Source organism: Lepus europaeus, chromosome 4 (genome assembly GCF_033115175.1).
Source record: "Lepus europaeus isolate LE1 chromosome 4, mLepTim1.pri, whole genome shotgun sequence".
NCBI classification, from domain to species: domain Eukaryota; kingdom Metazoa; phylum Chordata; class Mammalia; order Lagomorpha; family Leporidae; genus Lepus; species Lepus europaeus.
The window spans coordinates 53,501,434-53,525,672 of record NC_084830.1 but is presented as its reverse complement, the minus strand read 5'-3'; the positions used below and the strand labels follow the sequence as shown (position 1 = coordinate 53,525,672).

Sequence of the window (24,239 nt, the reverse complement as noted above, 5' to 3'; positions counted from 1 at the left end):
CTGTCCAGTCCCTTGACCTGCAGCCTCGGCCCCTGGGTGTCGCAGCGATCGTCGGGGACCGCGCGACGCGGGTGCAGGACCCCGGCCGCAGGAGGCAGGGTCGCCAGCGAGCCGCCCCGGTCTCTCTCCTCAGCGCGGCCACTGACGTCGTCTGAGAAGCTGCTGAGGGAGGAGCCCCGACGGCCGGGCTGGGGCGGCGGCGGCGGCGCGCGCGGGCCAGGGCCAGGTCCGCCAGAGGAAGCTCCTCCTCGGCGCGACGCGGCGCCGCTGACTCGACCCACTCCGCTCGGGAGACGAGGCCGCTCCGGCTCGAGAAGAGCCAGCGTCTGGCCTTGGCCGCCCTGGGAATGGCCGGCCTCGATACCTAGCGCCCGCGGCAGGGAGGGCCTCGCCGGCTTCCCGCCTTCGCGCTTGCATCTGGACGACTGAGGCTCCCCGAGAGCCGCTGGCACACCCGAAACCGGCCGGCGGCCTGAGCGCCCGCGCCGCCCGTGACCATGAACGAGGACGCCATCTGCAGCGCCCTGCCCACCATCCCCTACCACAAACTCGCCGACCTGCGCTACCTGAGCCGCGGCGCCTCCGGCACGGTGTCGTCGGCCCGCCACGCCGACTGGCGCGTTCAGGTGGCCGTGAAGCATCTGCACATCCACACCCCGCTGCTCGACAGGTAGGGCGCCGGCGCCTCCACGCAAAGCCCGCAGCTCTGCTGCGTGCCCGCCCCCGACGCGGCGCAAGAGGGTTCTAGATCCAGAAGGGCAGTGAGCGCCTGGGGTCCGTCCCTGCCCTCGCACCGCTAGGCAGTCTCCCGGGGGAGAACCGGCTTCTCCGGAGGTGCTGTTGCGTTCCTCCTGGTTTCTTCTCTCTCCTCTCCTCTTACTCTCCCCGGGGTTTCCTCTCCCCAGACTCCCAAAGTCAGCATTTTCAGCCCAACGGTAAAAGCCCTGTTTCCTGTAGTGGATGTGGCTTTTGTTTCCTTTGTTTTTCTCCCCGAAATTGGGCTACGGGGCTGTCTAATAAGTAATTCTCATCTATCCACAGGTGGCTGTTGAACACTTTAAGTGTGACTCCCCTGTGAATTGAAGTGTGCTGTAAGATACACACTGGAATTCGAACACTTAGAAAATCAAGAACAAAAACCTTATGATTTATGTACCATTCATATTTCCATATTGGTTGAATGTTGATAATATTTTGACACATTGGGCTAAATATAATCTATTGTTAAAATTCATTTCACATGTTCCTTTTTACTTGTTTTGTAATGTGGCTACTAGAAAATTTTTAATTGTATGTGTGGTTCACATTATGTTTTCATTTGACAGTGCTGCTCTAGAGTCTGTGATGCTTGAGTTTTGGTTTTGCTGGTTTTGTTTTGTTTGTGGTTTATTAAGTGTAGTAATGAAAGTTTGAATATCAAACTCAACAGTCAATTCAGTTTCTTCCTCTCTCATAGGAAAGACTGCCCCCAGAGGAAATGTGTATTATTTTTGCTAACAATAAATTGAACTAGAAGACTTGTAAGTGGCCAAAAATTATGAATCTCTCACATCATGGAACATTTTTAGTGCAGTGTTCGAGTTTTAAAGGAAGGCAGCATTAATTTCTGTTTCGTTTCCAGAAAAACATTACAATATACTGTAGACTTGTAACTGATGTATTCGTTAGTGAGTCCAGTTACTATTCTGTGCATTTTCCTTTCAGCAAGGATATAACTAGGCCTCCTGTTTACTTAGTTAACACCCAGGAGTGCAACTTTCTCTGTCCCCCCATCTCTAATGTGAAAATACATCATCTGATACATTTTGCAGTGTCCCTGTCAGATAATTTCTCAGCTTCAACCCTGTCAAATTATTGGACTTTGGTCTGCCTGTGGCTTTTCTTTGCTGTCTCTCACAATCAAGCTGAAGTTAGCTAGATCCCAGAGGAGATTCTGGATTTCTCTAGAGATGCCTGCCACTTTTGCATTCCAGGTTCAGTAAAATACAGGATGTGGTGTCTTTACCCTGCACCTTTTATTCTATGGAGCAAGTGCTGAACTAGTGTGTGTGAAGTTTAAAGGATGGTGGTTAAAGTGGATGAATATATTTTAGAACTAACTGTGTAACTATTATCTGGGAATCTAGCACTGATAGACTCACTGCACACCTTAAAGCTAGATGATCCTCCGATTTTGGAAGCTACTTTCTCAAGATTTTAATTTATTTCAGCCTTATGACATTTAGGAGCCAATGAGTGAAGAAGGAGTTCCCTTCCCATACTCCTTTACACTTTTCCATACTCCTTTACACTTTTCATTGTCTAAGTTGGGTAGGAAATGAGCCTCAAGGAACCATCCTACCAGTGGAACATTATGGCATTACCATCTCATTCTTTTTACCCACCTGTAAACTAAAAGTGTTATGTAGATTTATGTAGTCTGGGTATACGGCTAGGCCGTGCACTTGACTCACAGTGTGTCTGTGCATGTCCTTCTTGGGCTCTAGTATAGACAATGTTTGCATTGTTCTTTGGGATCACCTGAAAGAAAAATAAATTCATGTGATGATGTTACATGCCCTTATTTTAGTGAATGGTGAGTCACCATCCATAACGTGACTTCTTTTCGTGTACCTCCCCCTTCCTCTTACAAGATTGTTCAAATACCCTATCGATGTCATAACTTTTTTGATTGAAATTTTGTGTTGAGTGAATTTGTTGATATATTCATAGAAGATGTATTTCATACTTTAGGTTTTTTTTTTTAATGTAAAAGCCTATCTTTACAATCTTTTGGCTCTGTTTTCCCACTTAATCATGTCAAAATCTAAGAACTTTCCTACTTCTCTGATTAGAAAGAACTTAGGCCTTTATTGTCCCACGGTTGCAATTCAAATCTGACTGAAATTCTGCCACTTTCTGGTGTGGTCATTAGAGGTTGTTTTTCTGGGGGCTAGCAGTGTGGTGTAGTGGATAAAGCTGCCCCTTGAGAGGTTGGCTTCCTATATGGGTGCCAGTTTGTGTCCTGGCTGCTCTACTTCTGATCCAGCTCTGTGCTAATGGCCTGGGAAAATCGGCAGAAAATGGCCCAAGTGTTTGGGCCCCTGAAACCCATGTGGGAAACCCAGATAAAGCTCCTGGCTCCTGACTTGGGCTTGATCTAGTGCTGGCTGTTGATGCCATTTGGGGAGTGAACCAGTGGATGGAATACCGCCCCCCCCCCCAACTCTGTCACTCCCTCTCTCTCTTTCAAAATAAATAAATATTTTTTCTTTAAAATTATTTTTCTGAGCCTCAGTGCTCTCACAGCAAAGATAATGATACCCCTTAGAGGGTTGATCATAGAATGATAGTGCATGTAAAGTGTCTGACACATGACAGGGTCATTATAGAAGGAAGAATGTCTCATGCCCTTAATGGGATGAGGAAGGTGCACACTAAGTTTCACTGAGACTTCCTTAGCATGTCCTCTTTATACTTCTTTCCAATATCTGGGAATTTTCAGGTTCATATTCTGCATCTCCCTATAAAACTGTAATTCCTGCCCACCCCCACTGAGGCAAATACAGAATTGTTCCAATTTAATGAATATAAGTTTAATTAATGAATGCATTTGATAGTGGCCTCCAGCTTATGATTTCTTATACCCGCTATTGCACACATTGGGAGGCAGTAGTGATGGCTCAAGTGATTACATTTCTGCCCTCCATGTGGGAGACCCGGGTTGAGTTACTGATCCTGGCAGTTGTCATTTGGGGAGTGAACTTGCAGATGGGAAGAACGCTAGAGCTCTCTCTGTCTCTGATCTGTCTCTCTGCCTCTCAAATAAATAGATCTCACAAACTGGTATATTTGATTTCCTCACAGTTGGAGGACAGGTAGAAGGAGAGAAGCTTTTCACTTTGTGCCTTATAACTCTTGAATTTTGAAACATGTAATATCTATTCAAACATACTTGACCAAGATATATTGTTTTTTGCTTGGTTTCACTTTTCGCATTTTTTAAGGCAGGCCTCAAAGTCTGATTTATCTGGTGCTGTTTGTATTTCAACAGCCATTCATCTAGACCGTGGGTTGTTTAAGAGTCAACTTTCAGTTGCCTAATAGGCATGTCCTGGAAACCCTTCTATTTCTGTTACTGCTACCAACACCCAGTCATCCAGGGTAAAACCTGATGACATCTTCAATTCCACTTTTGTTTATTCCCCATGATAAATCACTCATCATGACCTGCATGTTCTACTCAAGTGCTTTTCTTTCCATTTCCACTGTTGTTGTTCTAGTTTTAGGCTCCCATTGCTTAACATCTTAACTATATTGAAATCTGCTAACGTCTAACTTTCAGACTCTACATCTTTTTGCTGATCTGGCATCCTGCTGCCAGGTGAATCATGCTAAAATTTTCTTTTACATACGTTATTCTCCTGCTCAGAAATCTCTATTCACAACTCAGTGACTACCAAACAAATTGATACTCCCCTAATCTGGCTTTAATTCTCAGAAATGTGGCCCAGCCTATCCTGTTTGCCTTCACTCCTTTTGTGTACACTGTTACATATCCTGCTCCATATTAAATAATTCACAATTTCACAAATTAGTGTTTATTTTAATGTCCTTAAATGCATTTTAGACATGTCTTTTGGACATCTACTTTGTTAACATGTGTTATGCACTGTTCCAAAGTCCTCTGTAGACACAGCTGAAAAAAGAAAAGGTCTCTCCTGTTAAGGAGACTTTACCCATCTTAAATGTCCTCTTCCCCAATATTGAAATCTTATCCATCCTTAAGATACAGCAGAAATCCTATTTCTGTGAAGACTGTAGTGACTCCCCTGGCCCAGAATACTCTTTTCTCTTAACTCCCCATAGTTTCTTTCTTTCCCTCTCTCTTTTTCTTTTTTAATGACACTTAGCACATTCTCCCTTAGAAGCAAGGTTGTCATCTCGGAACTGCACCTATGGAATGCATGAAATCTGTTCTTTTTATAGTAATCCAAATAAATAAATTTAAAAAGATTTGTGAGAGGTCAGCACTGTGGCTTAGCGGGTAAAGCCACCCCCTGCAGTGCCGGCATCCCTTATGGGTACCAGTTCAAATCCCCGCTGCTCCACTTCCGATCCAGCTCTCTGCTATGGCCTGCGAAAGCATAGAAGATGAAACAAGTCCTTGGGTCCCAACACTTACATGGAAAACCCAGCAGAAGCTCCTGGCTCCTGGCTCCTGGCTTCGGATCAGCACAGCTCCAGCCATTGCGGCCAATTGAGGAGTGAACCAGCGGATGGAAGACCTCTCTCTCTCTCTCTGCCTCTCCTACTCTTTCTATGTATCAGTGTATCACTGACTTTCAAATAAATAAATAAATCTTTAAAACAAAAAAAAAAGATTTTATGAGCAATTTAAAAACAAGTCTGTATCTTTTAAAAGTATCCATAATTCTGAGCACAATTCTTGATTCTAAATAAAATATTTGTTTTATGTGTGAATAAGCAAATAAACCTTGGATCAAAAGTTAAGTGTCTGTGATAAGCATTTACCTGTTCCTAGTTTTCTTTTCCTGAGTTCCATTGTGTAATGTTTAGGCATTATTGACCTTGATGCAACTATTATCATCTAATCATTGAAAATTCTGTAACATTTACATGTAGTAATTGTATATTTGGGAAAATTTTATGTGCTATGTAATCATAAAATTTAATATGATCCAAGGGAATCTGTTCATTTAGTTTAGATCCAACACTAATTATTCTAACATGGACAGCGTTACTCTAACACTGTGTTATTTCCCTTTCCTAGGAAAAGTACAATTATAATAACCTGTGTATAGCACTTTTACCTGTCAGTGGTTTATAGAAGTTATTTTGGTCTCTAAACAGACCTGTGGAATATATAGGGTAGGTACTATCTCTGTTTTAAATTTGTTGAGACTAAAGAACAAAGGAGTTACATAATTTACATGGAGTCATACAATTAATTAAGTTTTTAGATGTAGGCTTAATCTATCTTATGGCATGAAAATTGTATATTTTTCATTACTTGGAATAATTATATGCATTTTCTTCCCATAGTGAAAGAAATGATGTCTTAAGAGAAGCTGAAATTTTACACAAAGCTAGATTTAGTTACATTCTTCCAATTTTGGGAATTTGCAATGAGCCCGAATTTTTGGGAATAGTTACTGAATACATGCCAAATGGATCATTAAATGAGCTCCTACATAGGGTAAGTACTCTATTATTGCTGTTATGACCATTTTCATTATGCAAACTATATAGTACTTTGGTCTTATATTCAATCAGATTATTTGGGGGTATATAAATGAATCAAAGAAAATAAAAAACAGCTGCAATAGTAAAATTCCACCTTTTGTGGCTTCTTTTGTTTCTTTAAAACTGTGGAGTCAAGCCTTATTCTAAAGGACTTAGATTTCTTAGGTTATTGTTCCTGACATTTATACTGAATTCCAGTGTCCCTATGCATATATATACAGGTAGGAATGGGAACTAGGAAAGATAAACTCTGTATACTATATAATCTGTTGGTTATGCCATATTATATTTTGTGTTAATGGAAATTTAGGATTCAGATGTTACTAATACAAGTTCATAAAGTTCTGAATTAACAAGGCAAATCAGTAATCTGGGTTCCAGATACATTAGCTTTTCTTCTAAAGGGCAGCAGTATCAGCGATTTTTGCTGTTTTTCTCAAGGTACCAGTTACTCATTCTCAAAATATATGTATTTTTTACTGTTTGCTTGACATTATATAATTAATATCTGCAATCAATTGTTTCTGTTGAGAAATCTTTTTAAAATGCTTGGCCAATATTCTGAGGGTTAGTTTAGGTAAAATTGAATAATAAAATCTGTAGAACTCCAAGTACTGGACACTCCCCAATTATAATAATCACAGTGCTCTGTAAGTGACCAAGGGAAAGTGGTGCCACTGTCAGCCACTCATGGAGTCAACTTCCTCTTTGTTTCAGAATACATCGCATTCTATTCATGACTTGTGACCATCTGAAACAAAGATGGAGTGAAGTAACTGGTGTCGATCTGTAAGGTTTGTGTAACCACAGTAGTCAAGATGCAAATATTAATAAAGCAAGCTTTTTAAAAAAATCTTTGAGAACTGGATATAATTAGAAATTCTAATGTTTTATTCCCACACCCCAGTATATACTCTGGGATTCAAAATTGGATCCCACTGGAAATTCTATGCCCTTCTCCAAGGGGATATAAACTCCTAGAAGGAATCATAATATATAGAGTGAGCATTCCTCCAACCTTGTCTCTATGATCAGAAGCCTCCATGTAATACTATGCTGTAGAGAAGCCTGGGTCTTCCTTTAAACAGCTTTTAATTTTCAGAAAACCTTTTCTGCAGATTAGAAGATTCAGTTATTCTAGGGGACTGGGTTTTGTGTACACCAAAGGAAGTAATGTTTCACATTAGTGTTTTGACATTCTGTTGGCTTGTTGCATTATACTATTTAGGGTGGGATTATCTTGAAGCTCCCTCTTCAACATCACAAAAAATCACTGAAAAAAAGGCAAAGAACAATGTAAATAATTTTGAGTCACTCCCCTTGCCAGGTTGGTCACTGAACTATCAGCAGACCAATTTGAAGAAAAGTTTTCAATAGCAGCATGCTTTTTCATAGCATTTAGAAAAATGTGCCCAGGAGCATGGTGCTTTATGACTCATTGTTGCTTTTCAGAAATTGTCCGACTTTTGGGGATATTGTCATTCTCCTGGGAAGCTATGTTAATTTTAATGTTAAAGAACATTTATTTTCAGAAAGCTCAGCTAAAAATCAGTTATAAGTAGGAGGAAATATAAGACATTATGTTTTAAATGTGTCTGTATTATATTGTCTTACAAACAAAAATTATTTTTGTCTCCATAAAAATAAAACTTAAAAGCTAACTTTTCAAGCTAGAATTCAGGTAAATTAACTGTATGATTAAAAGATGAAATGTCATTATGTCAGTAATATATAGTAATTATAATAACAAAGTGTTTATACTTAATTTTTAGAAAAATTAAAGTATAAGTTTTGAATGAATGCTATGGTATATACTAGAACTATTTTGTGTAAATTGTGTGAGTGGGGGGTGCACACCCTTATTTGATTAAGCCTTAGAATGGGGAGATGGCTGTGAATCTAGGCACATTTCTGGCTATAAGTCAGAGTTATTTCAGCTGAAGAAAAAAGACCCTCTACCACACACTTGCATGACAAAATACAAAGAAATATTGACAGAACAGTTATTCTTATTTTCTCTAAAATGTGAGGAGAGTAAGATGCAAGAATTTTAATATCAAATTGATGCTATGTTATAAAAATTAGTGTCTGTTTTGACCTCATTTTATACTATTTTGTTTCATGGAATGTTTAATTTTCTAAATATATAATCCTGTGACACTAATTTTTATTTTTTTCTTTTCATTATATAAAGAAAACTGAATATCCTGATGTTGCTTGGCCATTGAGGTTTCGCATCCTGCATGAAATTGCGCTTGGTGTCAATTACCTGCACAATATGAATCCTCCTCTACTTCATCACGACTTGAAGACTCAAAATATCTTGTTGGATAATGAATTTCATGTTAAGGTAATTGTTTTTTGTAAAAAAAAAAAAAAGTTTATCTGTATCCTTGTACTTAATAGTTTTAAAAAGAATTTTTTAGTTATTTCTTCCACTTAGCCAATTTAATATCATTCCTTTTCTATATCCCCTTATTCCTAACTTCAGTCCCCCTTCTTCCTAGCCTTTAGTTATTCCTAAAATACAGAGATAGATAGAATTATGATATAAAATACAAAGACATTTTGTTTCTTTTTAAAATTTTTTGTTCTTTTGACTGTATTATGGATTTACAAGAAATTTCAGGTAATACAGAGATCCCATGTTCCCTTCACTCAGTTTCTCCTGATTATATCATGTATCATTTTAATATAATTTCAAGACCAGGCCGGCGCTGTGGCTTAACAGGCTAATCCTCTGCCTTGTGGCGCCGGCACACCAGGTTCTAGTCCCGGTTGGGGTGCCGGATTCTATCCCGGTTGCCCCTCTTCCAGGCCAGCTCTCTGCTATGGCCCGGGAAGCAGTGGAGGATGGCCCAAGTCCTTGGGCCCTGCACCCGCCACCCGCATGGCCAGGAGAAGCACCTGGCTCCTGGCTTCGGATCAGCACGATGAGCCAGCCGCAGCGGCCATTGGAGGGTGAACCAACGGCAAAAAGGAAGACCTTTCTCTCTGTCTCTTTCTCTCACTATCCACTCTGCCTGTCAAAAAATAATAATAATAATAATTTCAAGACCAAGAAATTTATATTAGTGCAGTACATTTATATAGTTTTCTGTCACTTTATCCCGTGAACATTTTGTGTATCCACTCCAGCAGTCAGGATAGCACTATCACTGCAAAGATACTGCTCGTGCTATACCCATCTCTTCCATTCCACTATCCCTGATAAACACTGTTTTCTGTCTCTCTGGTTTAGTAATTGTGAGTATGCCATTTATGTGGAATCATGTGATTTTTTTTTTTTTTAGATTCTGTTTCCACAGCATAATACGCTTAATATCCATCCAAGTTTTTATATCTGTCAATAATTGTTGTTTGTTGTTGTTGCTAACTGGTTCTATGGTATTGATAACCTGCAGTTATTTAACCATTTACCTATTGAGGGACATTTTGGTTCTTTCCAGTTTTCAGCAATTCAGTAAAACTTCTGTGAACAGTCCTGTACAGATTGATGAGTGAATATAAATATTTCTCAGGGATAAATTCCCCAAGAATGTAACTACTGAGTCATATGGAGATGGTAGGTTTAGGTTTTTAAAAGAAACTATCAAGTACTTTCCAGAATGTCTGTACCATTTTATGCTCCACCAGCAATGTATGTGAGATCCAGCTTTTTCATAGCTTCACCAGCATTTGGTATTTACCACTGATCTTAATTAGCTTTTCTAATATGTATACAGTAATATCTCACAATGATCTTAATTTCAGTTTCCATAATGGCTAATAATATTAAACACCTTTTCATGTGCTTATTTGCCATCTTTATATCCTTCTCAGTGAAAAATCTGTTCATGTCTGAAGACTTTCTAATTGGATTCTTTGGGTTTTTTTTTTTTTTCACTTTCCACTTAGAATCTAAACATCAGTTGTACTTGAGATAAGTGGTTTACAAATGTTTCCTCCCAATCTATAGTTCATCTTTTATTTCTTTTACCAGGACCTTTAACAGAACAAAAGTTTTAATTTTGATAAAATCAAATTTATTTATATTTTTCTTTTATGCTTTCGTTATCATGTCTAAGCAGTCTTCACCAAGCTGTAGGTATTTGCGATTTTCTTCTGTGTTACCTTCTAAAGCAGGGATGGGGAGCCTTTTTTATGCCAAAGGCCATTTGGGTATTTATAACATCATTTGTAGGCCTTCCTTAAAAAATTATCAGCTTTGGGGCCAGTGCTGTGGCGCAGCAGTTTAGAGCCCTGGCCTGAAGCACCAGCATTCCATATGGGCGCTGGTTCTAGTCCCGGATGCTCCTCTTCCAATCCAGCTCCCTGCTATGGCCTGAGAAAGCAGTAGAAGATGGCCCAGTCCTTGGGGCCCTGCACTCATGTGGGAGACCCAGAAGAAGCTCCTGGCTCCTGGTTTCGGATCAGCACAGCCCCGGCCATTGTGGCCATCTGGGGAGTGAACCAACAGATGGAAGACCTCTCTCTGTAACTCTTTCAAATAAATAAAATAAATCTTTAAAAAAAAATTACCAGCTTGGCCAGCACCGTGGCTCACTGGGCTGATCCTCCACCTGCAGCGCTGGCACACTGGGTTCTAGTCCGGTCGGGGCGCCGGATTCTGTCCCGGTTGCTCCTCTTCCAGGCCAGCTCTCTGCTGTAGCCCGGGAGTGCAGTGGAGCATGGCCCAGGTCCTTGAGCCCTGCACCCGCATGGGAGACCAGGAGGAGGCACCTGGCTCCTGGCTTCGGATTGGCGCAGTGTGCTGGTCCCAATGCGCTGGCCGTAACGGCCACTTAGGGGGTGAACCAATGGAAAAAGGAAGACCTTTCTCTCTGTCTCTCTCTCTCTCTCTCTCTCACTCTCACTGTCTAACTGCCTGTCAAAAAAAAATTATCAGCTTAAAAAATATCCTGCTATAAATTTATTGAATTTTGTGTACTACCTATGGTTGCCTTAGGAAGGCCAGACCAAATGATTTCACAGAGTGACAGAGAGAGTGCAAGACAGAGAACTCCCAACTGCTGGATCACTCCCCAAATGGCTGTAACAAACAGCTCTAAGATAGGCTGAAACCAGAATTGAAGAACTCCTTCCTGGTATCTTACATACATGGCAGGGTGACAGAGGCCCAAGTAATTTGGGCCATGCTGCACTGCTTTCCCAGGTGCATTAGCAGGGAACTGTATTGGAAGTGGAGCAACCAAGTCTCCATCCAGCACTCTGATATGGAATGCCAGCATCTTAAGTGACAGCTTCACCCACTGTGTCACAATGTCAGCCCCTAATTATTTTCAGACAGGATTTAAGGATAGTCTCCTACCAGTTTGTAGATTTGCAAAACCAATGTTGTTTTTCCCTTTTTAAAGATTAGACTGGTGGCTGTTGTGGTGCAGTGAATTAAGCGACCACCTGCAATGCCAGCATCCCATTTGAGCACTGCTTCAAGTCCTGGCTACTCCACTGTCTGACCCACCTCCCTGTTAATGTGCCTGGGAAAAGCAGTGAGATGGCCCAAGTATTTGGACCCCTGTTGCCCACATGGGAAACCCTGATGGAGTTCCTGGCTCTTGGCTTCAGTCTGGACCAGCTCTGGCCGTGGAGGCCATTTGAGGAGTGATCTCTTTCTTTTTCTCCCTCTCTCTCTCTGTAATTCTGCTTTTCAAATAAATAAAATTAATCATTCTTCAAAAAAAACAGAAATTTCAGATACTTAAAAAACAATTAGACTGACATTAACTTTTCTGATATCCAGTAGTACCTCTCCATTCTGTCCCATAAGAGAAAACTACTAACATGGTGTAGGTATTTGCACGTTCTCTCAATAATTTCAGATGTAAGGTACTTGTACTCTACGTACCTTTCAGACTCCCTGAACTTTATTTCCTTCATCTCAACAGAGAAACTATTCTTGGTAGAGTAAACAGAAGTATAATAATAATAGTCCATGACCCTCTACTTTCTTCTTCATTGATCAGTAGGGGACCCTTGGTCTTTCTTTGCTATGAGTAAGATATCAAATGGTCTTGATTTTGTGTATTTTTTGTAATTTTCATTTAGCACATACAGAACTGTGACTTTTCTGATGCTGTTCTTTTAAATTAGTATCATCCTTTTGTAGGCATGCTTCATGACACTGCTGTATACTTTCTAGTGTCCTTTGAAAATCAAAGTTCATCAGCAACTCATGAAAAAGTAATACTTAATCTATGTATCAGCTTGGTGTAGGACCTTTTACTTCTGAAGTTCACACAAATCTATAAAAATAAAATAGAATTAACTTGAAATTCACATCATACTGCAGTTTTTTGAAGTAAGTTTTCTTACTGGAAAGGTAACCAGAAGCTTAGTATCTATAAGAAAAATATGTACTGCCTATTAAGATCAATTGAGACTTTTCTAAACCTTTTAAAAATACACTTAGGTGGCCATTTAAGTTTAATATTAAAAGACTGCTTAATGATAACAATGAATCATAAAATCTTCATAAAGAAGGAGAATGTTTTGTGGACCATTTTTTTTTTTTTTAAGATTTATTTACTTGAAAGGCAGAGTTGGAGAGAGGCAGAGAAAGAGAGGTCTTCCATCAGCTGGATCATTCCCCCAAATGGCTGCATCTTCTCCAGCTGGGCCCATCCGAAGCCAGGAGCCAGGAGATTCTTCCAGGTCTCCCATGCAGGTGCAGGGTTCCAAGCACTTGGGCCATCTTCTACTGCTTTCCCAGGCCATAAGCAGAGAGCTGGATTGAAAGAGGAGCAGCCGGGACTTGAGGCAGTGCCCCATAATGGATGCCAGTACCTCAGGCAGTGGCTTTACCCACTACACCACAATGTCAGCCGCATGGACCATTTGTGTGTGCATGATGGTTTTAAGTTGTTTTTAAAATCAGTATTTTTTTAAAGGAAACTTGACCAAAAATAGGTTACAAAATTTTGACCCATGAAAACAAAGTTTAGTGAGAAAAAATAAATGAACTTAGAGCTGGAATTGTGGCGCAGGGTGTTAAGCCACAGCTTACAATGCTGGCATCCTATATCAGAGCACCTGCTAGAGCCTCAGCTGCTCTGCTTCCAGTCCAACTCCCTGCTAACATTCCTAGGAAAGCAGTGGAAGACAGCACAAATGCTTGGGCCCCTGCCACCTGTATGAGAGACTAGATGGAGTTCTTGACTCCTGGCTTTGGCAACCATTTAGGGAGTGAACCAGCACATGGAATATTCTCTCTCATTCTCTCCCTCCCCCTTTCTCAGAACCCTCTCCCTTTATCCCTCCATCCCTCTGTAACTCTGCCTTTCAAATAAATCTTTTTTAAAAATGCAGTTAACTTCTTTATTTTTTGTCAATCAAACGTCTGTTGTCCACCTTAGATACAGATGAACCAGCGATAGGCTTCTTGAGAAGGAAATATTTATGTGTACCCTATCTGCTTTCTCTGCTCTTCTGTAGGTCTTATGTGAAAACAGAATACAGATGGTCCGACTTAACCATGGTTCAGCATAAGGCTTTTTTGACTATATGACAGTAAAAATATAGGATGTAAATAACAGAAATACAGTGTGCTGGATGGAGCTCTTTACACTATGTTGATTTCTAAAGTATGCATTTCAAAAGTCTAAGCAACTTAAGTAGCTTTCAAGATTTCCCATATTCCTATATCCATTAAATATCATTTCTATTCTTTCATCTTTTCAGTTTTAAAAATAAGGAAGCTTTTAAATATTTAGGGATTGTATAAAGCAGAGCAAGGTTTACAAGTAAAGTAAAACTAAAAGACATCAGAAGTTTATTATGACAATTCTTCAGCTGTCTGTTGTTTTGGACATAATATGCTTTATATGCTGACTATAATATACCATTCTTTTAGTGGTAAGCATAAATCGTATAATAATGACATTTATTATTGCTGAAATTTTGCTTATTTCAAAACTTAAAAATGCTCCTTCCAAGGCATTATAAATAAAACATATATAAACCTGAGTTGTAAGGAATATTCAGTGACAATTAGTAGATTTAGCAGTTCTGTGCAGTGAGTGAATTTCAAAAGCACATGCTATCAAGCTATTTACCATAAAAATAAAGTGTTCAATGTATACACTTGCACCAAACTTAAGGGAAAAATCACTAGACTTTTGACACTTGTAATATTCTGTTAAACCTCAGGTCAGTATGTATTCCTTCTAGAGTTCTTGAGTTCACTGCTGTGGAACTTAATTTTATTTTTAAAACAACAGGTTAGAGGCCAGTGCCGTGGCTGAACAGGCTAATCCTCCGCCTAACGGCGCCGGCACACCAGGTTCTAGTCCCGGTCGGGGTGCCAGATTCTGTCCCGGTTGCCCCTCTTCCAGGCCAGCTCTCTGCTATGGCCCGGGAGTGCCGTGGAGGATGGCCCAGGTGCTTGGGCCCTGCACCCGCATGGGAGACCAGGAAAAGCACCTGGCTCCTGACTTCGGATCAGCGCGGTGCGCGGCCGCAGCAGCCATTGGAGGGTGAACCAAAGGCAAAGGAAGACCTTTCTCTCTGTCTCTCTCTCTCTCTCTCTCACTATCCACTCTGCCTGTCAAAAAAAATAAATAAATAAATAAAATAAAAAAATAGGTTAGAAAATATAGAAATAAAATATTTATATAACGTTTCCTTTGATCTAACACCTGAATGAAGTGGATATACTCAAAGACATTCAATTCATTGACTTTTTAAAGAGAAAAATTTTTAAATCAATTATTTACTATTTTTCCCATACAGATTGCAGATTTTGGTTTATCCAAATGGCGAATGATGTCCCTTTCACAGTCACGAAATAGTAAATCTGCACCAGAAGGAGGCACAATTATCTATATGCCACCTGAAAACTATGAACCTGGACAGAAATCAAGGGCCAGTGTCAAGCACGACATATATAGGTACAGTGTATTCCTTTGTTCAGAGTTAATTTAAAATACAAGATTAGTCAACTAGGATTTTGCAGCTCTCATAACTCTGCTGAAATAATAATAGAGGCCACAGTGTTTAGTATTACTCAATTTAAAAATGCCTTGCTTAATCAACTTTTATATTCTTTAAAAGATTTTAAAGTACATCTTTTTGTCCTATTTGTTGTATATAACTTGGGAGAAATAGTTCTTAACATTTTACCTTTAAGTTTCCCATCCTGTTCTACCATTTATTGTCTGATAGCTAGACTTGTTTTTATAAAAATAAACAAATCCTTAAACCAACTGGGATTTTTGTTTTAAAAATACCTAGTGTTTGCATATGTCAATCCTTTTATATGACAAATCAATGTGTTTATTAAGATCATGTTTTCATGTTTAACATACAGATTACTTACAACCTTATCATAAGTATAAAACAGTAATGAATATAATACATTATTCTTGATATTGGATATTTGACCAGAGGAAAGGAAGGTGATAATTTATAATTCACAGAATTAGGGAGTGGCACCATTCATTCATTTCATGTTCTTTTAACATGCATAATTAATGTAAACCAGAATAAATAGCATATACTATGAACACATTTTATAACCTTTTAAAATATTTTTGCTATATTTAATAAATAATTGGTAAAAATTAAAGTGCGTTTAACAATAAATGCTATTTCTCTACCAGAGAATTACATATTTAAATTGTGTATCCCTTTCTCCAAAATGACTTAATTTTTGTTACTTCTCATTAAATCCAGTACCAACTAACTAGTTTTAGTAGCTACACTAAGGCACTTAGAGCAAGTGTCTTTTACATTCACATTACTGTATGAATAAAAGTTCTTTTGTATTTTCTATTCCCTGATATCTTTAGTTCATTTTGAATGATGTACTGTGGCGGTATAGGAGGGTAATTTATATGTTCTAAGGTAAAAATTATACTGTAGCCAACAATTTTTGAAAGTGGGCTTGATTCTATAAACAAAGATCAATTTAAATCTGCTTATCATTGATTTTGTGAAGTATGCCTTTATACTCTATTCCTGTATTCCGCAGCAGGGAAACTGAGGAAATATTACTCCTTGATCTGGTTGAGAATTCCCTGTGTAACCCTTACTCTCCCTCTAGGATGATGTGTTGGTTGGTAACTAGTCAATTCCAAGTGTCCCTATTGAGTGCATTGTTAATTTGGGGATGTAGGAAAATTTCTATATCCTATTTAATCATTTATCCCAAATACAAACTATGTGTGACTAAACCAGGTGATTTAAAACTGATGTTAATTATAGGCAGAATGTTTTTACCTTGAAGGCAGAGAGTACTGAAACCAGGAAAAAAAGTCATTAGAATGGGACCACATGAGACAGTGTTTTTATTGCTCTTTATTTTGTGTGAAAAATAGGATCACATAATTAAAGAGCATAGCTTATCTGAGTATTCAAGAATGAGTTACCCTTCTAAGGATATCCTTGCATGTAACTTCACAGTTTTATTACCGTGATTTTCTAAAAAAAAAAAATGTTTTTGAAAGACAGTGCTCCCATTCACTAGCTCCATCTCCAGACACCTGCATTAGCCAGGACATGACCAGGCCAAGGCCAGGAGCTGGGAAATCAATCCAGGTTTCACACATGGGTGAGAGGAACTCTATCTATCTGACCCATTGCCACTGTGCCCAGGGTCTGCATTGGCAGGAGGCTGAAGACAGAAACCAGACCTAGGTACCAGTACCTCAACCATGATCTTAACTCTGAGGCCAGATGCCGTCCCCTAATTTTTCAAATTAATATTAATTTCCTTTCCAAACAAAACTGTTTTGACCATTCATCATCTTGGTTTTATGTGGTAATTCTTTAAGCAGCATTTCACTACCTTATCATTTTCATAAATGGTATCTCAACAGTTAGCTTTTAAAATTAGTTACTATTTTAGGTTATTATGCAGAGTTCATATATAATGTATAAAATTCATAATGTATGAAATGTTTGTTTTTATCTTAAACAGCTATGCAGTTATCACATGGGAGGTGCTATCCAGAAAACAGCCTTTTGAAGGTAAGAATACTTTGACTTCCTTATTTTTAATAACAACATTTTGGCAGGCTACACTCAGAACTATCCAACATTCATCTTATTTTAAATGTATCTGTCATTCATTTGTGCAAACTAACAACAGGAAAACAAACATTTATCAATTATGAATCTATCATTTACAGCAAAGTGTACCAGATTAAGGGTCAGAAAGAATCTAGAATCTTTTTTTATTTTTTTAAAGATTCGTTTATTTACTTGAAAGTTGGGAATAACAGAGTGGGAGAGGCAGACAGAGAAAGGTCTTCTATTTGCTGGTTTAATAACCTGGCTGGGCCAGGCCAGGGCCAGGATCTTCATTTAGGTCTCCCACATTAATGGCAGGGCCCCAAACACGTGAGCCATCTTTCACTACTTCTCCCAGGCCATTAGCAGGGAACTGGATCTGAAGTAGAGCAGCTGAGACTCAAACCAGCACCCACATTGGATGCAAGCATTGCAGGTAGCAGCTTTATCTACTATATCACCATGCAAGTCCCAAAAATATAGTTTCCTTATTCTTGTTCTGACAGTAATTAAATCTATGATCAAGTCACTGAATTTCTAGAATCCTCATTTTCCTCATCGACAAAACAAGTATTGAATTACTATTTGCAAGATCCATTCCAGCTTTAAAACTATATGAATACTAAATACTTAACTTTTTTTTAAAGATTTTATTTATTTATTTGACAGGTAGAGTTACAGACAGTGAGAGAGAGAAACAGAGAGAAAAGCCTTCTTTCCGTTGGTTCACTCCCCAAATGGCCGCAACAGCCAGAGCTGTGCCAATCCGAAGCCAGGAGCCAGGTGCTTCTTCCTGGTCTGTCATACAGGTGCAGGGGCCCAAGGACCCAGGCCATCCTCTTCTGCTTTCCCAGGCCACAGCAGAGAGCTGGATTGGAAGAGGAGCAGCCGGGACTAGAACCGGCACCCATATTGGATGCCGGCGACACAGGCAGAGGATTAACCTAGTGCGCCCCAGCACCAGCTCCAGTACTTAACTATTTTATACAGAACAGTAAACAATGAAGAATAATCTGTCTTTTTCATTCCCTAATAATATTGTTTATTTCTTTATTTTGAGATTCGTATAAGGTCATCTTGCCCAAATGTAACAACCTCAAAATCTCAGTGGCTTACAAAGTAAATTTTTTCTTTAACTTTTATTTAATAAATATAAATTTTCAAAGTACAACTTTTGGATTATAGCGGCTTATTGCCCCCATAAACTCCCTCCGACCATAACCATCCCATCTCCCACTCCCTCTCCCATCCCATTCACTTCAAGATTCATTTTCAATTATCTTTATATAGAGAAGATCAATTTAGTAAAAATTTCTTTCTTTTTTGACAGGCAGAGTTAGACAATGAGAGAGAGAGAGAGAGAAAGGTCTTCCTTCCATTGGTTCACCACCCAAATGGCCGCTATGGCCGGCGCGCTGCACAGATCCGAAGCCAGGAGCCAGGTGCTTCCTCCTGGTCTCCCATGCGGGTGCAGGGCCCAAGCACTTGGGCCATCCTCCACTGCCTGCCCGGGCCAGAGCAGAGAGCTGGGCTGGAAGAGGGACAACTGGGATGAGTACCCAGCGCCCCAACCAGGACTAGAACCCAGTGTGCCAGCACCGCAGGCGGAGGATTAGCCTAGTGAGCCGCGGCGCTGGCCATAAAAGTAAAGATTTCAACAGTTTGAACCCACACCGAAACACAAAGTATAAAGTACTATTTGAGTACCAGTTATACCGTTAATCCACATAGTACAACACATTAAGGACAGAGATCCTACATGGGGAGTAAATGCACAGTGACTCCTTTTATTGATTTAACAATTGACACTCTTATTTATGACGTCAGTAATCACTTGATGCTCTAGTCATGAGCTGCCAAGGCCATGGAAGCCTCTTGAGTTCGCCAACTCTGATCTTATTTAGTCAAAGTGGAAGTTCTCTCCTCCCTTCAGAGAAAGGTACCTCCTTCTTTGATGGCCCCGTTCTTTCCACTGGGATCTCACTCACAGAGATCTTTCATTTAGGTTTTTTTTTTTTTTTCCCCACAGTGTCTTGGCTTTCTGTGCCTGAAATACTCTCATGGGCTTTTTAGCCGGATCCGAATGCCTTAAGGGCTGATTCTAAGGCCAGAGTGCTGTTTAGGACATCTGCCATTCTATGAGGCTGCTGTGTATCTCACTTCCCATGTTGGATCGTTCTCTCCTTTTTAATTCTATCAGTTAGTGTTAGCAGATACTAGTCTTATTTGTGTGATTCCTTTGACTCTTAATCCTATCTTTACGTTCAATTGTGAACTGAAACTGATCACTTGGACTCTTGAGATGGCATTGGTACATGCCACCTTGATAAGATTGAGTTGGAATCCCCTGGCACATTCTAACTCTACCATTAGGGATAAGTCCGATTGAGCATGTGCCAAACTGTACACCTCCTCCCTCTCTTATTCCCACTCTTATATTTAACAGGGATCACATTTCAGTTAAATTTAAACACCTAAGAATAATTGTGTGTTAATGAAAGAGTTCAACCAATGGTATTAAGTAGAACAAAAAAATACTAAAGGGAATAAAGTATTAAGTTGTTCCTCGACAGGACAAGGGCTGATCAAGCCATTGTTTCCTATAGTGCCCATTTCACTTCAAGAGGTTTCCTTTTAGGTGCTCAGTTAGTTGTCACAGATCAGGGAGAACATGTGATATTTGTCCCTTTGGGACTGGCTTATTTCACTCAGCATGATGGTTTCCAGATTCTTCCATTTTGTTGCAAATGACCAGATTTCATTTATTTTTCCTGCTGTACATATTCTATAGAGTACATATCCCATAATTTCTTTATCCAGTCATCTGTTGATTGGCATTTAGGTTGATTCCATGTCTTAGCTATTGTGAATTGAGCTGCAATAAACATTACGGTGCAGACAGCTCTTTTATTTGCCAATTTAATTTCTTTTGGGTAAATTCCAAGGAGTGGGATGGCTGGGTTGTATGGTAGGGTTATATTCAGGCTTCTGAGGAATCTCCAAACTGACTTCCATAGTGGCTTTACCAGTTTGCATTCCCACCAACAGTGGGTTAGTGTCCCTTTTTCCCCACATCCTCGCTAGCATCTGTTGTTGGTAGATTTCTGTATATGAGCCATTCTAACCAGGGTGAGGTGAAACCTCATTGTGGTTTGATTTGCATTTCCCTGATGGCTAGTGATCCTGAATATTTTTTCATGTGTCTGTTTGCCGTTTGGATTTCCTCTTGAAAAATGTCTATTGAGGTCCTTGGCCCATCTCTTAAGTGGGTTGTTTGTTTTGATGTTGTGGAGTTTCTTTATCCCTTTGTAGATTCTGGCTATTAAACCTTTATTGGTTGCATAGTTTGCAAATATTTTTATTTCTCCTTCAGATTAGTTAGATATTGGTTGCTATAGCCTTTCATGGCTCTGTCACATTTTACTCAGCTATACAGAGCTCTGCCTGACTCTGTTCTACTCATATACCATTAACCAAGTGAAATAGCATTATCAAGTCCAGAATTAATGATGATGTAAACTCCTTTCATGGAAGGCTGACAAGTCTGGTAATGACGTGGTTTCATATATATGTATTCCTTTAACCAAAGAGGGGTAATATATTTTATTACTCCTAAAATTTTAAGATTACTCATTTTCATTCTCCTAGTTTTCGTATTTAATGTGCTAGATTTTAATGTATTTCTAATAAATTAAATACGTTCTTTGGACAGAAGTCACCAATCCATTGCAGATTATGTATAGTGTGTCACAGGGACATCGACCTGACACTAACGAAGAAAGTTTACCTGTTGATATACCTCATCGAACACTTATGATATCTCTAATAGAAAGTGGATGGGCACAAAATCCGGATGAACGACCATCTTTCTTAAGTGAGTATACAGCTTTGATCTGGACCATTTGAATTATGTAAATTACCTAATGCACTGTGAATAAAATGTTCCTGGAAAAATTATACAAATTGGATAACTAGTTGCAAGTGGTGTTTAAATTCTTCTAATTCTTGATATTCATAACATTTACCTTTGAATAACTGTTTTGAGAGCAGAATTGAGAATTCCTAACAGGAGAGAGAAATCAGATAGGAGTGTTCATTGCTTTCATATATTCAACAACTATTTATTGAACACCTACCATGTGCTACAGCACATGAATACAGAGTGAGCATTGAGAAAGACTAGTGAACAAGATAGTATAAGGCAGTAACTTTCAGGAGCCCATATCCTCATAGAGAAGGCTCAGGCAAAACATAAATGTAGAAGAAAGAGATCACTGAGGTCCATAAGAAAGCAGGGTAATAGGGGAGAGAGAGGAAAGGCTTGTTTTAAGGAGCAAACAGTTGAGCTGAGATTTGAAGCCTGAAAAGGAACTAAACATTCAAAAGCTGAAGAACAAGTTTTTCAGGCAGAGAAAAGAGCAAGGGTAAAGGGCCTTCACTAGAACAGCAGGAAATGTTATTTGTGGAGAACAAAGAAGCCTTTATAGCCAGGGGAAACCTTGCAAGGAAGAACATAATGTCAGGAGATTGGGGAGGTACAGAAGAGATGTTGGACATCATAAAAAGTCAGTCCAAGTGCAATGGAAGGCCATTACAGTTTGCTTTGAAGGGAACTGACATGATCTAATTCTAGATTAAATCATTCACTGCTGTGTGGAAATTGGGTAAGAGATGCAGGAATTTTCTAATTAAGGTAATAATTCTGGAGGTAGAACAATTCCACAGAATTAAGTTGTGTTTCAGAAGTAAAATGATCAGACATCTAAATGTAAACATAAGAGAAAATCTTCATATTCTTGTTTAAACAGAGCTCTTGGATACATGAAAAAATAATAAAATCAGGACCCATAACAAAATAACTGGTTAATTGGAAACTTTTGCACTTCAAAATATGCTACTGAGAAAAGATAAAAAAGCAATCCACAGTCTGGGAAAACATTTGTATATCATATATCTGCTAAAAGATTTGTATCTAGAAATGTAAGAACTCTGACAACTCAGGACAAATAACCCAATGAAAAATAGTAAAAGGTCTGAATTTCACCGCAGGAAATATACAAATGACTAAAAAAGACATTAAATGTGTCTTAATACCATTAGGAAATGCAATTTAAAACTGCAGTGAGATACCTATATATAACCACTAAAATTGCTATTGAGACAAAGGCAAGTATTAAAATAACAAGTTTTGACAATAATGTGGAATAATGAAACATAGTTAATGTGATTGTAAAATGATGCACTTATTTTAAAAAGTTTGTCAATGTCTTAAAAATGAAAGGTAAATTTACCATATAAATCAAAATTGTACGTACAGGTAGTTACTTAAATGAAAACATACACTTGCACAGTGACTTGTATGTAAATCATCACTGGAGCATTATTCAGATAATCAGCAAGTGGAAACAGTGCTAATCACTGCTACTACTATGATAATAGATGGATTTGTTACTTAAAGGAGATACCAGATTGCCTGATACAAAATTGAGCATTATTAACAGAGATGGTATAGACTGGATCACCCAAAGAGAGAACATAGATAGCAAAGAATAGAGCACCCATATTAGAGTTCGGAGGCATTCCAGCACTTAGAAATTGAGTAGAGGAGCTGGCACTGTGGTACAGTAGGCTAAGCCTAGCCTATGTACACCAGCGTCCCATATAGCTGCCAGTTTGTGTCCCAGCTGTCCTTCTCAGCCAGCTTTCTGCTAATCACCTGGGAAAGCAGTGGAAGATGACCCAAGTGCTTGGGCCCCTGCACCTTCGTGGGAGACCCAGAAGAAGCTCCTGGCTCTTGGTTTCAGCCTGGCATAGCCCTAGCTGTTGCAGCCATTTGGGGAGTGAACCAGTAGATGGAAGACCTTTCTCTGTGTATTTCCCTCTCTCTGTCTGTAACCCTACCTTTCAAATAAATAAAAATCTTTTTAAAAAATTAAGTAGAGAAAGGAGAGACAATTATTATATTACAAATTGTATTTCTAATATATACACTGAATCTGTTAAAAACTAAAAATTATAAAAAATAAAAATCTTGAAAAAAATTGAGTAGAGAAAGAGGAAAAAATATTGTGAAACAGATGACAATAAAGAGTGCAGTTTCTTGGGTCTTGGAAGCCACCAAAGGGAAATTTTCAGAGAAGGAGCAGTCAGCTATATCTAATCTGCCAAGAAGCTGAGTAAAATAAGCAAGATTTTTCAGTATTGTCATCATTGGAAACCAAAAAAAAAATTAATTTTAGTAGAGATATAAAAACAGAAGATTGATACATATTAAAATATTAATTAGAGGAAATGAAATAAGTATGAGTAATTACTGTGAATCCTTTATTCACTTTGTAGTTACATTATTTATCCTGTTGAATTTTCAGAGTAATTTACATGTACTAGATACAAGTGCGTTAGCAGAGATATGCAGATATTCTCCAAGTCTGGCTTATCTTATTTTCAGTTAATAGTGTCTTGATATGCAAAAGTTTTCAATTTATTTCAAGTCCGGTTACAATTTTTTTTTTTTTGAAGAAAACTTTTTATTTATTTGAGAGGCAGAGAGAGAGAGAGTGCACTTCCATCCACTAGTTCACGCCCCAGTGCCCACAGTGGTCCCCAGCCAAGGCCAAAGCCTTGGCCAAGAACTCAATCCAGGTTTCCCACAAGAGTGGCAGAAACCCAATTACTTGAGCCATTACTGCTGCCTTCCAGAGTCGGCATTAGGAGGAGCCTGGGGCCATGAGCAAAGCTGGGCATTAAACCTAGGCATTCCAGTATAGTATATAGGTATCCCAACCACCATCTTAACCACCAGACAAAACACCCCAATTTTTTTATGGACCCTATTTTTTTATTGTCATATCTAAGAACTCAATCTAACGCAAGACAAGAAAATTTTCTCCTATGCTTACATCTAAATATGTGATCCATTCCAAATAAGTTTGTATATATGGTATAAGAGTCTGAATTTATCTTCTATGGATATCCAACAGTAT

The 24,239-nt window shown here is 39.0% G+C and overlaps 1 protein-coding gene across 3 annotated transcripts in view; it reads left to right on the top strand.

Moving 5' to 3' along the window:
• The first annotated feature begins 239 nt into the window (after positions 1–239).
• The window catches only part of RIPK2 (receptor interacting serine/threonine kinase 2), a 29,697-nt gene continuing 5,697 nt past the window's right edge, over positions 240–24,239 (top strand). Inside the window, exons 1-6 of one of the 3 annotated variants that reach the window (XM_062188286.1) lie at positions 240–670; positions 6,046–6,199; positions 8,441–8,596; positions 14,977–15,134; positions 17,165–17,214; positions 20,969–21,130. In XM_062188286.1, the coding sequence (XP_062044270.1) occupies positions 498–670; positions 6,046–6,199; positions 8,441–8,596; positions 14,977–15,134; positions 17,165–17,214; positions 20,969–21,130 (853 nt within the window). In that variant the 5' untranslated portion in view covers positions 240–497. Of the gene's footprint in view, positions 671–6,045; positions 6,200–6,963; positions 7,041–8,440; positions 8,597–14,976; positions 15,135–17,164; positions 17,215–20,968; positions 21,131–24,239 lie in introns of those variants that run through there. The other 2 variants (XM_062188285.1, XM_062188287.1) reach the window with 2 other exon arrangements.